The following is a 16,792-nucleotide window of genomic DNA, read 5'->3' on the forward strand; positions in this document are numbered from 1 at the left end:
ACCCGTGTATGTACACCCGTGTATGTACGAGACGTACCCCCACCCGTGTATGTACACCCGTGTATGTACACCCGTGTATGTACGAGACGTACCCCCACCCGTGTATGTACACCCGTGTATGTACACCCGTGTATGTACGAGACGTACCCCCACCCGTGTATGTACACCCATGTATGTACACCCGTGTATGTACGAGACGTACCCCCACCCGTGTATGTACACCCGTGTATGTACGGTGCGGACCCCCAGCGCGTACACGGGTGTACATACACGGGTGTACATACGAGGGTGTGGGTACGTCTCGTACATACACGGGTGTACATACACGGGTGTACATTCCCGGGTGGGGGTACGTCTCATACATACACGGGTGTACATACACGGGTGGGGGTACGTCTCGTACAAACACGGGTGTACATACACGGGTTTACATACACGGGTGGGGATACGTCTCGTACATACACGGGTGGGGGTACATCTCGTACATACACGGGTGTACATACACGGGTGGGGGTACGTCTCGTACATACACGGGTGTACATACACGGGTGTACATTCATGGGTGGGGGTACGTCTCGTACATACACGGGTGTACATACACGGGTGGGGGTACGTCTCGTACATACACGGGTGTACATACACGGGTGTACATTCACGGGTGGGGGTACGTCTCGTACATACACGGGTGTACATACACGGGTGGGGGTACGTCTCGTACATACACGGGTGTACATACACAGGTGGGAGTACGTCTCATACATACACGGGTGTACATACACGGGTGTACATACACGGGTGGGGGTACGTCTCTTACATACACGGGTGTACATACACGGGTGTACATACACGGGTGGGGGTACGTTTCGTACATACATGGGTGGGGGTACGTCTCGTACATACACGGGTGTACATACACGGGTGGGGGGACGGCGCGTACATACGGGGGCTGGGGGGGGACAGCACGTATGCGGGCACATGTCTCCATTCGTACGGAAAATCGTCCGGGGACGTGTCGGACACTTTTCCCGACCCGAGGACGTGTCGGGGAATATTCCCAAAGCGAATCGTATGTATTTTTTCCCCTACGAATCGTACTTGCCAGTTTGTACGGTACTTGTACGATTCGTACGGAAAAAAATCCGGATACGATTCGTACGGGGAAAATTTCTCCAGGATCGGAATCGGCACCATAATGTATAAAGTGCAAGTGCACATATAAAGAAACCTTACACACAATATTTATTGATATAGTGCAAAATATGCATAATACTTGATCCCAATTAATATTCTAACAGCTTCCTTTATTCAATTTCAAGTACCCTAAGTTTCAGTTTATAATGTGCGAAATATGCTACCCAGTAGGGACCATGTTTGACCTACCGGAGCTAAAGGAGAGGTAGACAAATAACACCTGACTTTAAACTTGCCCTAAGTTCTAGTTTATAATGTGAAAAATATGCTACCCATCAGGGACCATGTTTAACATACCGGAACTAAGCACGGCATTATCAATCTCTCTAAGAAAAGTTTTAAAATTGTTTGAAAAAGCAAAACATATTAAAACATACTAATTCGGGGGGGGGGGCAAAAGACAATTCCAAGCCTCCTCTGCAGTGATGATCTTTTGCTTTAAAAAAACAGGTCTTAATAAACTGCCTTGTAGTGGTTGTAATGGGGGACAGACAAATAACGCATGATTTAAATCTTGCACCCCATTTCCACATAGGTCACAAAGTCTGTTCTCCCTCGGGAATGCCTCTCACACCCCTGTTATAATTCATGGGGGAGATTCCATATGACGTACGATTGTTTTTTTTATACATACTACTCCCCACAATTGTGTTGTTTCTAGAGTGCCCTGAACACAAAGTAATATATCTCTTGCGACTGACTTACTAAATAATTTTTTTGATTAGAGGTTTCAATACAGATTTTGGGAGAGGGCATACACCACTGTGCCCGATTTCAAATAAGTCTAAGGCTTTCTAATTGTTTCTAAAAACAACGCTTTTCGCCTTCAAACTAAAAAAAAAAATCATGTCTTAGCGCAGCCAGAATAGAACTTACATAATTTTCCAATAAAGCATTACCCTACCTTAGACATGCTACGATGGCAAACATGTAGGTTGAGAGAGGCCCAAACTCGAGCCGAATGGCCGCTATGCTGACTGCACAGTTTAAATGAGAGATTTGCATCCACCGATTTGCATGCTGGCGGGATTGTGATTTTGTAGACATATAAAACATGTGCAAAATGTCTTTGCCAACAACATTTTTATAGCCTACAAAGTGCAGAGGCCTGGTATATAGCTTTACTTCTGCACTGGTCAATTTGATCACTAATAGAGCACTTGCTCAAGAAGATTCTTCCTAGATATGGGTATTGCTTCACAACATCAAGTTTGTTTTTCCCTAAAAAACAATTAATATTTTTCCTAAACCCACATCCCCAAGACCTAAAAACCATAATTTTGCTTTTTAAATATTTATTTTTAAAAAGTGATCATCAGAGTAATGACCTGGCTCGTTATGTCACCTTTGTAAACATATTGGAGTTAGATCCAATAGAATAGCGTCATCCGCATAAAGTAGACAACCCAATTCCATAGGACCTAATTTCGGTGAGTCTCCATTACAACGCCCTACCCGGCTCGGCAAATCATTGCTCTGCAAAGAAAAGAGGGAAGGGGCTAATAGGCACCCTTGCTTCAGCCCATTGTAAGTTTCCACTTTACTTGACAGGCCCTGGTTGCCTCCCATCAGCACCTGAATCCATGTAGAGGAATGTAATGCAATGATCAATCTTAACAAATGGCCTGGAATCCCCATTGAGGACAGCTCCCTCCACAGCATCCCAAGGTAGTCCCGGTCGAAGGCCGTGGAGAAATTTCTAAAGGCGGCATATAAGGCCATTCCCTTATCTATCGGATATTTTTCAATCAAGTTTTGTAAGACAGTTATGTTATCCAGAGTTCCACTATGCTTACGAAACCCCGCCTGCTCTACAGGCACAAGGTCATTACCAAAAGCCCAGTCCTGGAGGTAAAGAAGTATGCTGTTGACAAATGATTTTCTGCCTATGTCCAGTAAGGACACCTGTCTGAAGCTGGAGGAGAAGTCTTAGGGCCCTTTTTTATATAGTGGAACTACTATGTTTCCTTTCAAAGAGCATAGCAGTAGGATAACACCAGGTGAAGGAAATGAGCCCATGCCAAGCTATCTTGTTTAATGATGGCTATCGGGAGATCATCCAGGCCCATCGCACCGAAGTACCTTGCCCCTTTAATACAGCTCTCTATTTCCTTACAGGAAGGAGGGCCATAGGTATTCACCGGGCAGGCTCAGGAATTGACACCAAATTAAACCTGTTCCTAGTGTTTAGTGCATATAACTGTGAAATATATTGGGTCCATTCTGCGTCAGATATTAAGATGGCTTCTGCCTTAATTCTACTATAATAGAATTCAGCAATTAGGGCCCAATATTTAGTTGAGTCACCAGAATGTCATCCAATTAATTTGACTGTTTTTCACTACAACAATGAGGCCTCTATAGGTGTAATTCTGCTTAGATACTGTTAGCTTTTTCATGCTGCTTCTACAAACGGTTACTCATTCAGCTCAATTTGTTGTACATATTATTTGATCCTCTTCAGGGCTACCTCCTGTAATGTTTCAAGGTACACTATTACTAGTAACCTTGTTGTAACTCTATCTATTCATTTTCAAGTCTTTATTATCAATTTGACGTAATCAGTTCATTATGTTTTTAATTTCAATTTTTAGGGCCCTATTACAATGTTGGCTGGAATTTCCTTTGCATGACATTGTCTAGGTCATGGGACCGACAGACACCCGGTCGGCGTTCCCAACCGACTAATTTGGATGCGACTGAACAATGTTCGGTCGTATTCCTATACTTTACAATGGGAGCATGTATTTCGGCTGGAATGCATGCCTCCATTGTAAAATAAGAGGTGCAGTTCATCCCTGTGCCCCGTGGCAGGCACCTCAAGGTGCCTGCCACGGGGTGCACGGATCAACAGGGGTGCACAATAGGTTCCCCCTCGGCCTCCAACCAGAGGCTGTGCACCACAGGGGGGCCTTCTTTGGGCCCCCAAAGTCGAGTTCTGACAGCCTTTCTGTTTTGGAAAGGTCAGCAGGGAAATCCTGCCAAAACCCCTCTGGTGGAAACAGACTCCCTTGGGATTACTGGCTGCATTGCAACTGCCAGATGGGCTCTTTGAGCCCACCAGAAGCCAGTCGGAATGACCGATCAGATTCCTGTCCGACCGTCTCTATCGTAATGAGGAGGTTGGAAAGGAATCCGACCGACATATTACGATGCGGTCGGAAAGGCTCCGACCGACAGTCAGAGCCTTTTCTGACCGCACCGTAATCGGCCCCTAAGTCTTAATGAAGAATTAATGTTGAGTTTATTGCTAAATAGCAATGCTTTTAAAACTTGTAATTCGAGTTTTGATTTTTTTGGCAAACTGAATTCATTAGCGAGAATTGTCCGATTAATAATTGAGTACATGATGTCATTTTACTGAATTATGTTATTTATTTTTGTTATTGATCAGTGTTTGAAAATGTCTAAGATTTTTTTATACCGATAGGAAGGAACATAAATAAAAACTAATTAAATACATCTGTGGAGTTAAAACAGTAAAAAGTGGGGAAAGGAGTCTGGAAGAAGTATATCTCAAAACCTAAATTCTGTGTGGGAATCTTTCTGCAAAATACTATTACTATTGAGTACGAAGATGAGTACGAGGACACCAGAAATATAATACAGGAAGAGCATTACCAGTGACATTTCCAGCTGGACCACTTGAACCAAAAGGGTCTTGGAAGTGGATGTGGGTGGCCTACAGTTGCCAGACAAATTTGCTCCTGGGCGGACCTCAAATATAAAAATCTAAAATAGAATTCACAGCTCAGGGCCGGTTTGGAATGTTTTTCTCCAAAAGGAATTGCAAGAAATAGAAAGCAACCCCATTCCACCAGGCAGCAGATCAGGCGAAGTCTTGTCTAAATACAATTTTTTTTAATTATCAACACCAAATTATGTTTGATTAATTTGCCACTGAAAATTGGCTAATATCATAAAATATTACAGTGACTGATAAATTATTATTTCAAATTTCTGTTTAAAATTATAATGTTTGTCATTCTAATATGTATGTATTGAAGCTCTAGATAGGTATATCAAAACATGTTTGTAAGTTACAATATGCTGCAGGTGCAAGACACCTGTGTTCGGCAGGTATGTGTTCCGAATAGTTTGTTTGAACTGGAACCGCCTCCGTAGCATATTTATTACTTAAAAAGTGAAACTAACTGCAAACTAAAGCTCATTGAATTGCAATATTTGCTTTAAGACATGGAAAATATGATGGATTTTCCTACATTTATTCTTCTCACTGCAACCACCTTTTCCAGGCAACCTTGTTTACCAGGCGGCTTCTCCAGACGAAGAAGCTCTGGTCACTGCAGCTAGGAATTTCGGCTACGTCTTCGTTGCCCGCACACAGGATACTATCACAGTCAACGAGCTTGGAGTAGAAAGGACCTACAATGTGCTGGCTCTAATGGATTTTAACAGCGACCGCAAGAGGATGTCTGTTCTAGGTGAGCTGAAATGTCTGGGGTAGAGAAGGGGCAAGGATAACTTGAAATCTGCACGGGGTATCTAACACTTTACGGCTGTGCAGTGATAGTGATACATATTTTGAGGGGTGTGTGTTACTTTTACTGTTCAAGATCTCTTGTTCGAAAGTTTGTTGTTCAGAATTTCTAATTCAATTTAGGTAAAAACCTCCGCCAACCAGAGGAACACAATTGCATTAACGCTCTCATTACCCAGGAAAGAGATTTGCTACATATGGTGCACTATATAAACGCCCTCAATACAAACGAACTGAAAGAAAAGAACTACAAGATGCCCCCCTTTATAAGGTAGAGAACTGTTTGCTGTAAAACACATCTATCTAGTAGAGATAATACAATTTACACTCTCGGGCCAGAAGTACGACCATTGTACATTGCGAGTCGCAATTTGCGCTCGATTGCGAGTCGCGATTTACTATGTAAAACGGCGTCAGAGACACTGATTGCGATTCCCAATGGGGTCACAAATTGCGTGGCTCATTAGTATTAATGAGGCTCTCTCATTTTGCGACCCCATTGGGAGTGGCTGGCCCTCCCAGGGATGGTGGCCTGCTGGGCTCAGCAGACCATCATGCCTGGGACTGCTTTTAAATAAAGCAGTTTTTTTTGTTTTTTTTAAATGCAGCCCGTTTTCCTTAAAGGAAAACGGAATGCATTTGAAAAAAATAAAAATTAAGCGTTTTCGTTTAATTTTTTAAGGGCATGCAGTGGTCCCTGGGACCACTGCCTGCCCCTAAAGAATATTTTCGCATATATTTGCAAAGGGGAAGTGGTCTCCTAGGGACCCTTTCTCATTTACGATTGCATTACCACCTACTTGATGTAGGGGGTAATTTGCGAGTGTTTTGCTACCGCAATTGCAGTCGCAAAACATTCATACATGGCTCATGAGTTGCTATAACAAAGGGAATGCCCCTTCCTAATAGCGAGTCGCAAAACCTATTTTGCGACTCGCTAATTGATTAGCGAGTCGCAAAATAGGTTTTGTTCATGGGCCCAAGATTTCCAAGGTTTTTAGCGTGCGCAAACGGGTCTAAAACCCGTTTGCGCACGCTAAAAACCGTCGTACATCTGGCCCTCAGTTCTTTGTTGAAGCTATTTTATATAACTCTGAGTAGGACGCACTGGATTAAAGGGCGCACTACTCAGGCAGGGGAGATTGAATTCGGGTTTTACGGGTCTTGTGGAGTAACTGTGCTTGTAGTACACTATCTGCTGCTATGCATGCAGTAGGTGCTTGATACAGAGACAGCGCTTCCTGGTCAGGATTAGTGATCTTGCTATATGTAGAGTCCCTGTGAAGTGTACTTTTGTTGGATATTTCTAACGAAAAATTTGTAACTTTGTGAACATCCCCAAGCACCAAAATGGATCCTGAAAATTCAGAGCATGCTAGCAGGTGAAATTCCTCTCCAGTAATAATAAATGGAACAACCTATAATTGCATCCATGCCCTCTGACATCCGTTCCTTTCTTTTCACGTCTTCAGACGTGGATCCAGGGCTTGGCTCCTCTTTTTTTCGTCACTTGTGAAGATAATTTTTTCCTCTGAAAACTTTTTTCCAGTGTGCAAGGAATTACACCCCCTAAGGCTACAGAGAGCCTTGTGGAGACTGTCACAAACAAATGTCTGTGACAGATGCCCATGACGTGTGCTTTTGATGCTTGGGTTCATTGCATGACTCCATAGCCTGCGTCAACTGTGCCCAGATGAACCTGAAAGCCACCCAAGATCACGAGGTGAAGCTCTAATTGGAGAAGCACCAGAGGCTGCACATACGTCCTGCTCCAAGTGAAAGCAGAGAATGTGGCCCCTTTCCCAGGCTCGCTCTCCCTTCCAAAGTCATTCCCAAGGCTGATCTTGCTAGAGGTTGAAGTATTAGGATAAGTCAAAGATGAAACACAAGAAGTCAAAGCAGACTCGGACCCTTCCTGTCACACTGACAAGGTATGAGGGCATCACCGCACCTCTCGGTCTGACTCCCGATCCACCAAGGTGACGATTCCATCTCTGGTCCTGATACACCTTAAGTTTCTGTGCCTACTGAAGACCTCATAGCAAGTAGAAAGCTTTTGAGAGCCTATGCTGAGCATCTTAGGCTTTCTTCTGGTTGCCTTTGACACACCTATGGGCCCCAGGGATCCACATGGCCCTCCAGTTGGGTTACTACTGACATGTTTCCCCTTGAAGATGTCTGGAACCCTGGAATCCACCTTAATACACAAATGGTTGTATACATAATAACTTGCCCCTGCAATTTGCACTATGTGGGAATGACAACCCACAAGATAAAAACAAGGTTCTGCGAACACCGCAGCAACCTCAGGTGTGGCTGAGCGACTACAAAAATGTCGACTTACTACATTGAGAAAAGACACATAGCACAGGGTGATCCTGGAACATTTGATTGATCCGGTGAATTGTGAGTCTAAACTGTTAGAGAAAGAACAATGCTGGCTGTTCAGACTTAAAATAGACATTGAGAGCCTCCGCATCCGGCTGGGGCCAGGGGCCATAACCCCGGTCCGTTCTCCATCAATTATACGCTTCTACTCCCCTGATTTCCTCCAATGCTTAAGGGGAGCTGTAAATGGAAACTGTCTACACTCCATGCCTCCATCTAAGGACAATGTCAGCTGCCTCTGCTGCCCTTTTAAATTCTGTCCATCTCTTAAAGCCCAGACCCCCGCTAAGAACCAAGCACCTTTTAAAATGCTGCTATTAAACTGTAGATCTTTTCCCAAACATGCTACTGAAATCTCTATTTTATTAGAGGAGAAATGCCCTGATGCCCGTTTCTAACTGAAACCTGGCTCAACAAGAAGTCTGATGCAGTCCTTGCACGTTCCCTCCCTCATGGCTACCTTATTCAGCGGTTAGATTCCAGGAGCGGCAACGGTGGTGGCATTGCAGTTCTTTACAAAGACCTGTTTAAATGTCGCATCACAGCTGACCCTCTACCTGACTGTGAGAATATTTCTTTTTCGATAAGGTTCTCGCCTACCCACACATTCTCAGGCCTATTAATTTATCGCCCACCCGGAGCCTATGGACAATTTCTTAAAGTTCTTCCCGAAACCGTTGCTGACCTAGCCAGTTCCCCTTCCAACTTCACTATATTAGGTGATCTTAACCTGCATTTAGATGAACCCATAGACTATGTTGCTTCTGAGTTAGGAATCTTTCAGCACCCCAGTTCGGACAAAGAGTCTCTGGAGCCACCCACATCAAGGGACATCTACTGGATCCCATTTCACTAATAGTGAGGAACTTTCAGTGGGGGGGTCCCAACCCTGCATGCTATGGTCAGACCACTTTTTGATTACTCTGTCATGGGACATCACATGTCCACTCTCCTCATTTAGTATAGTTGGCAGTCAGGAACGCACTTGGGCTAAGCTTCCCCTAGAACAGTGGGTTTCAGCTCTCAAGCCACTAGGCCTTCTAGCGATCTGAACCCCATCACGGCCAATGATAAGTTTAGCAAATGGATCGAGTCCTCTCTAGACTATGTTCTTCCCAAAAGATCTACTTATAAAAAATTCAGGCCCAAGATCGCTCCATGAAAATAAACAAATCTGCAAAAGATCAGAAAGAAAATGGAGAAGGGACTTCGCAGAATCTAGCAAACGAAAATATAGGGAGGCTATTAAAATTTATCAAGCTGAAATCAAATTTGCACAAACTGCCTACTATGAGGGAAAAATCAGCCTCACATCTAATTCCCAGTGGTAAATTTCCGCATTGCCAAAACTCTTCTTAAACTTCCCTCCCCACAAGCCACCACTGATAGCACCCTTGCCCGCTGCAATGATCGGCAGAGTTCTTCTATGAGAAAATCCAAAACATATATATCACCTTCCCTTTCACAGCCGGTCAAAAAGACCTGTATCCTACAATTGTCTCACCTCATTGTACCCAAGGGTTGTTGGAACAAATCCCTCTGTTGGACCTTAAAACATTAGAATCCATCTTGGCTCTCGTTAAATCAGGCTCTCCTAGGGATCCCTCTGACCTCAGCCACTGGAACAATTCTTCCAATGATTCTTGAATTTATCAATTCCTCTATTTCTTCTGGAGTGGTTCCCCCGCCATGGAAATGTGCAATGGTGAAAGCACTACTTAAAAAACCCAATCTCGACCCGGATCATTTGGGGAACTATCGTCCTATTTCCCTCCTCCCGGTGCTAAGTAAAATCCGTGAGAGGCACGTTAATTCAGTCCTATCCGGGTTCTTAGAGTCCAACAATCTCTTTCACTCCTCACAGACGGGGTTCCGGCCCCAACATGGGACGAAAACAGCTCTTTTAGCAGTGGTTGAAGAGTCCAGGAAAAGTCTGGACCAAGGTGGTACAGCGGCTATTATCCTCCTGGACCTCAGCGCCGCAATCAACACCACCAACTATAACATGTTGAATCTCAGACTCAGGAGTCTTGGGGTGACAGGGGTGTCATCATCTGGTTGCAATCCTTCTTAGAAGACAGGTCCTTTCAGGTCTTCGAAGGAGATATCATTTTTAAGCATATTTCGCTCTGCTGTGGTGTGCCTCAGGGATCCTCCCTGAGCCCTATACTGTTTAATGTCTACATGAGTCTGCTGGCAGAGGTAGTCCGTCCATTTGGCATGAAAATAGTTACTTACGCTGACGACACACAACGCGTCGTGGCCTTAAACCACCCAGAAAATTAATCCTCTGGCTTAGGCCCCTGCCTGAAGAAGGTAGCCAAATGGACGGAGCTCTCGTGCCTGAAACTAAATGGAGATAAGACGGAGTTTATGCTCCTTTGCAACTCTCCAATCTTCAACTCAGGGTTACTGTGGCCTAATTGTCGTGGCCCTGCTCTGGCACCAAAGAATCAGATCAAAAGTTTGGGCATGTGGCTGGATCGCTCCCTGAATTTTGAATATCAGATGGCGGAACTATCGTCCACGTGCTATGGCATTCTGAGGATGCTTCTCAAAATACATTCCGTGCAAGAAGGATAATGGTCCAGGCTCTTATTCTATCATGCCTGGACTGTGGGAATGCCCTTTATCTAGGAGCCCCTCAAGCTACCACCTTCAAGCTACGATCTTTCAGAACTGCGCAGCTCACCTGCTCCTCCAGACCCTGTACCAGCAATCTGCCAAGCCGGCACTGAAGACGCTTCATTGGTTGCCTACATTGGACAGAATCAAATTCAAGGTTTTATGTATCACGGACAAGTCCTTCTGGGGTACAGGACCGACAATTAGTCGATTTATTGTCACCCCTTAATGCCCTAACAGAAACTTCCACTCGGCTAACCTCTTGCTCGCCGTACTTCCAAAAATAAAGAGAGCAAGAAGCGTCGGGCACTCCTTCTCTTACAACGTTGCTAAGCTATGGAACGCTCTCCTTCCCCACATACATCGGGAATCCAACCTGATGCCTTTCCGGAAACTCCTTAAACCTTGGCTCTTCCAAAATTCCACCTATAAGCTGGCATCTCTGTCTGCGGCCGTTGATACCGCTGGGATGCCTTAGGGTAGCTACGCGCTTTATAAATGTTTTTTCATTCATTCATTAAAATAGAAATAGAGAGCCTTAACAACAATATGTAATGGGGCCAACTCATAGCCTAACCCGTCTCATCATCACTAATAATCCTGATTAAAAATTAATCTCCAGACAGGTACAAGATACAATGTATGAGTACAACCTTACCCTCTATCGGACATCAACAGGCCGTTTGTCTGTGTCCAACATTGATAAAGTTTCTTTGTACACTTTTTGTGCAGTAGATTACTTTGTGCACTCACATAATTTTTTTTAAATAATTTCAATTGATTTTTTTCTCCCGTAATAATGTTTACATTTTGTGAAACCTTTTTTCAAAATCATTTTAATTTTTTCCAATATCACATTTAAAAAAATACTCATCACTTTTTTGGTTGGTAAACCGAAAATTACGTTTTTGGCAAACTTAATATAAGATTGCTTATCCCAGCAATTTGAAAGCCTGTTTTTCACCGCGGAACGCATACCTCAATGGAATGCGGAACCGGTTCCATCTGCAGGTGCCATTTTACATCGCAAATGCACTCTAGTTCTACAGAGCAGCGGGGACGTTACATCAGCTTGACTCAGAACATTGGCCCTCTGCATAAATAAACGATGAGCAGACATGACGGTAAGATACGGGCACCAGGCCGGCAAACTTAGGTCATTGTACGGAGGAGTAGCTTTGACATAGTAAGTGCGGCACAGCCGCATTAATTACCATTTTCAGAGTCCATTAAAATCGATCTTGACATGTTGGGATACTTTTCTACTTTTCTCAAGTTTTTCCTTTATAGAGTGTGACAACAAGCTCCCCTCTCCACCGTAGGACCCATCATGCAATAATTTTGCATATTATGTGTATGTGGTATTTTTATATGTGTATTGTGCTCTGTGTTATATGTCACAAAGTTTCACTAGAAGTGCTCACCTTGAAAATTGTCACATATCTCTCTTAAGTAAACTTGTCACCACGAGGTGGTTAAATTAGATAATTGACATGAAGCGCTCATAAATATCAGCATATGTTGTGTGTTTTAATATGTACATTGCCAGTTTTTGGCAGTCTAACTCGCCCATTATGTATACACAGATTATCGAGCAATAACACCAAGTAGGTGCTATAGGTTATATTATATATCCTTAGCATGCAGAGTGTGTGCAGCTATTCAATAAAAAAGGAGTGGTATCAGGGAGTTAGATCCTTAGTCCTAAAGAAAAGCCAATGGGGTATGGTTCGTAACATGTAGACCCGTAGAAAGGCAGGTACACGATCACCTACACTTTCTACTTCCACATTTTTAACCATACCGACTAGAGGCCAGAATAAATAGTACTTTACCTACTAGGCCGGTATTTTTACTTTTTACTTCCCACCCAAAAGCCCCCAACCTCCTATTTTTTCATCAGTTAGTACATATCTATAAGTGCCCCCATGTAATTCGTAGGTCACAGCACACACCGTTCAACAGCAGAACGGGATGGACCCAATAATGAAGCATGCCACCAAGGGGCAACCCTGTTGGGTGACAGTGGCAGCTCCTCCACTATGGCAGAGGAGCGGTGCCCACTGCTTTTAAGCAGTGCGTAATTGAAACATAAAATGATAATAGCTTTGCATTATTTTATTTATGCTTTGAGCTGCTTCGCGGGCAGGCGAGGCTGCTCTGCGAGCAGGGCAGAGGAGGAGTGGTTTCCTCACTCCTAAGAGCACAATAGCTGTTTGGTTGGCCCTCTCAGGCTGGCCAAACCAGTCATGCGCACTTTCCCCATTCTACATGCAGGCTGCATTACAGCCTGCATGGATAACATGCACACCCCTCCAGTCCCTGGCTGAGCCCCTGTATTGTAGTGTAGTTCCTATATCCCTGATAGGCTCTGCGCATTGGAATAATATACACACATAGGACTGAGGTCAGTATGTCTCTATCGAGTACATTGAACTTAATTACTTGTGTGTGCCAGCTAACTCAGAGGTCAGTAGAAACTTCTTGAATATACAAGAAGGGATTAGTTTCTGACTAACGCATAAACATGACGGGCCCGATTCACAGAACAAACTTAAGACAAAATCCTAAACTTAGTACCATTTTGGTATTCACAGAATGCACTTACTACTTCTGGTATTCACAGAATGAACTTACTACTTTTGCGATTCACAGAATAAACTTACTACTTTTGCTATTCACAGAATGGATTTACGACTCCTAACTTTACGTCCGCACTCGGGCTGGAAATTCCGGCCCGGAGGCGGAGCTTCCGGCCCGGAGGCGGAGCTTCTGGCCCGGAGGCGGGGCTTCCGGCCCGGAGGTGGGGATTCCGGCCAGTGGCGGAGATCCACCACTGGCCGGAATCCCCACCTCCGGGCCGGAAGCTCCGCCCCCAGGCCGGAAGCTCCGCCCCCGGGCCGGAATTTCCGACCCGAGTGCGGACGTAAAGTTAGGAGTCGTAAACCCATTCTGTGAATAGCAAAAGTAGTAAGTTTATTCTGTGAATCGCAAAAGTAGTAAGTTCATTCTGTGAATACCAGAAGTAGTAAGTGCATTCTGTGAATACCAAAATGGTACTAAGTTTAGGATTTTGTCTTAAGTTTGTTCTGTGAATCGGGCCCAGAAACTTTGTTTTCCTTAGAGTCGGAACAATTTCAGAACCGTGGAAACAATAGATAACAGTTTCACTCAGTCAATCATGCATGCTTCGTTTCTACAGAGTTGCATAGAAATAGAGAGACGGCATTTCAATAAAAAGGGTTTATTGAACAGTCTTATTTCTCGTGCAAGAGATATGAACTGCTACAATCGTAAGACAGGCTGCGAAGTACAATATGTACAGAGTTAGCAGTAAGATAAAATAATACTGCAATAGCATGGTTTGTAGCTATGACATATATTAATTAAAATACATACAGAAATAACACAAGTTAAAATGTGACACTCATCTGATGCTTCTAAATAGTTCTACCCCATTGTACCTAACCTAAGTGTAGTACGAGGTAAGAAGTAGGTGCTGTTTTCTAAAGTATAGCTAGCTATAGCTATAGTTTTAGTTTTGCCAAGAGTTGCCAAAAGTTTCTCTAAGTTCTAGTCCGCTCCATACCTTAGAATGTGCGAGGTTGGAATCTCTTTTCCGTTACTCGATATCTAACACCCCGCAAGGGGAGTCAGAAACACTGGAGCTGGATTCTCTGCAAAGAGGATGACAGCGTCTGGTCAGAGCGTCAGGCTGGAACTAGATCTCCTTCCGAACTTGTCGTGGTGAACCGCAATGAAGGCAGTCAAGCTGGATCGTGCCGGAACCGTGGTTTGCCAGGGCAAGTGCAGGTATATTTATACCTTGAAGATGTTTAGGATTGCCTTTATTGACGTAAAAGTCGGGCATCTGAACATCATGAATGAACCCCTAAGGAATAGATGTTCATGCATACTAAATGAGTTCTTGGAGAAATCAATATCCAAGCAAGGGAAATTCCTGAAGGCTTAAGAGTCTGGTTTTCCAAGAACTCGTTGGGACTTGGATGGACGGATGTAGGAGACCATGCCTGTATTTGGTTAGCATGGACAATGCCTAAATAAGGGATGGATTTTCTATGCCTAAATAAGGGCAATATGAATTGTACCTATATAAGGGCATAAATCGGGTAACCTATATACGGAATCAACATCTACACACAACATCCACTCCAGTTTCGTATGAACGACATTACTAAATCCTAAACATACTAAACATGTCTAAAAGAGAGTATCGCATGATTATATAAAACATGCTAAAACATATCTAAAAACATGTGTCCTAAAAATGCATTACAAAACTATTGCTATGCATAAGGTGCTGTACATTTCAAAAGCAATGTTTCATTCTAAGCATATGCGTGTATTTGAAAAACGCCAACAAGAATGAATTATAAATATACACATTTGATGAAATGGCTCGTTAATACAGAAGAAAAGGGGCCGAAACCATTTCATATCAGGTTACATAAATCAATTGTTGTTTATGACAAGGTGGCATAATGTTCCTGGAAGAAATTCAAAGAATTCTGTTCTCTATGAATAGTTCTACTATAAGCAGATTACTGTGCCAAAAATGAGAAAAATACAAATTTGGAAAAGAAATAATCATAGGAAAAAAGTTCCAAAGTTAGTCCCTTGTCTGAAAAAAATGAAGGCCAAATTTAGAGTCTCTTCGGAACACTGTGTGCCTGAATCAAAAGTCAGTGTGTGGGTCTGGAGAAAACATGAACATTTCTAATCCTGCAGACAAAAAGTCGTCTACTGTTGTAGGTGAAAGCTGGAATACCTCGTTTAGAAGATTAACTGCACACAGATGTGAACTATCGCCTTCAGCATTGGTTGAATCAGCAATGTTCGAATCGGATGTTACCTGCGTGCCTGATGTCTCATTTCGTACCTCAGCAGTAGCAATTTGCGTCTGTGAGATCTCAATGAATGCCGTCATCAGGATTGGTAGCCGCTAGGGACAACACAGAGGATGGACCGTAACCAGGTCCAGGAGAGTATCGCTATCCGTAGGCAGGACTGATGGGAGTGTTAGACAGATGTCTAGCACACATTCTTCACCGCAGAGCAGGCAGAGAAGAACAGGTAAGATGCAATCTTGCCAGATTGGTCTGAATGACAGAAACCAGGTGGTGTTTAATTCTCGTAGATGAGGTAAACCCAAAATTTGGACGATGCGCTCACGACACTTCATCTCCAATAGAGCTCTCTCCATGGTGAATTGGGTGTCGATGGTGAGGTGGCTTGCCATATCTTAGTAACAGGAGCAAAAATAGGGTCCCTGCAACAAGTGCTAAAAGGAGCGGCAGTCCGCCAAACACTGAGTGCACAAAGTTTGGAAAAATTCCGAGGATTGCTAGTAAAGGTGCTAACAGTTCTGCACACACGTTCTTCAATACATGGACAATACCGCTCGTATCAGACATGTTTAAGATACGACCTAACATTTCTGAGAAATTTACAGGGCAGTTTGTATACAAAAGGGTATGTATCTCTGCAGAAGTCCTTGCGACTTGCAAATCATAGGTTTCTCTGGCCGAGGTCAGTGGCACTGTTTTTTGAAAAAGAATGGCTTTCATTCTGCTTAGAGTATCAATTCGTATAGAAGAGATGTTCAGTGAAGGCCATAAAGGAGACTCCCTGACTGTATCTATTTGTGGAAACAAGACTTGCATACAGAAAGTGACCCTGGATGTAACCGTAATTAGATATGGAATACCTGGCAACATGCCACAGCAGCTGTGATCATTCAACATGATGTAACTCCCGTTAGAAAGTTGGCCAAAAATTGGATTGATCACTGCAGCCGGTGAACCTTGCAGGTGACGGGATAAGTTTGTAGTGGAACCATCACAGGCCACGTGTAAGTTAATACCCTGACAAAGGAGAGAACCGCTTAGTGTGTGCTCACAGTTTTCACCGCTAAGAAACAGTTCACATTCCCCACTCCAACATCTATGTGTATAAGGTAAATCCCAGGATGTCTTGATGTATCCTTTACCCATCCTTTCATATTTGCCAATTGGTATATTTTTTTGGCAATATTGAAAATGGAATGTTGTAACAGGCAGAGTTATT

The 16,792-nt window shown here is 43.6% G+C and overlaps 1 protein-coding gene across 1 annotated transcript in view; it reads left to right on the forward strand.

Annotated features, from left to right (window-relative positions):
- Window positions 1–16,792, forward strand: part of LOC146798840 (phospholipid-transporting ATPase IC-like) — a 1,543,528-nt gene that overhangs the window by 998,327 nt on the left and 528,409 nt on the right. The window contains exon 16 of the mRNA XM_085626157.1: window positions 5,448–5,636. Within this exon, the coding sequence (XP_085482283.1) occupies window positions 5,448–5,636 (189 nt within the window). The remainder of the gene's footprint in view (window positions 1–5,447; window positions 5,637–16,792) is intronic.

The sequence above is a fragment of the Triturus cristatus genome, chromosome 9 (genome assembly GCF_964204655.1).
Source record: "Triturus cristatus chromosome 9, aTriCri1.1, whole genome shotgun sequence".
Lineage (NCBI taxonomy): Eukaryota > Metazoa > Chordata > Amphibia > Caudata > Salamandridae > Triturus > Triturus cristatus.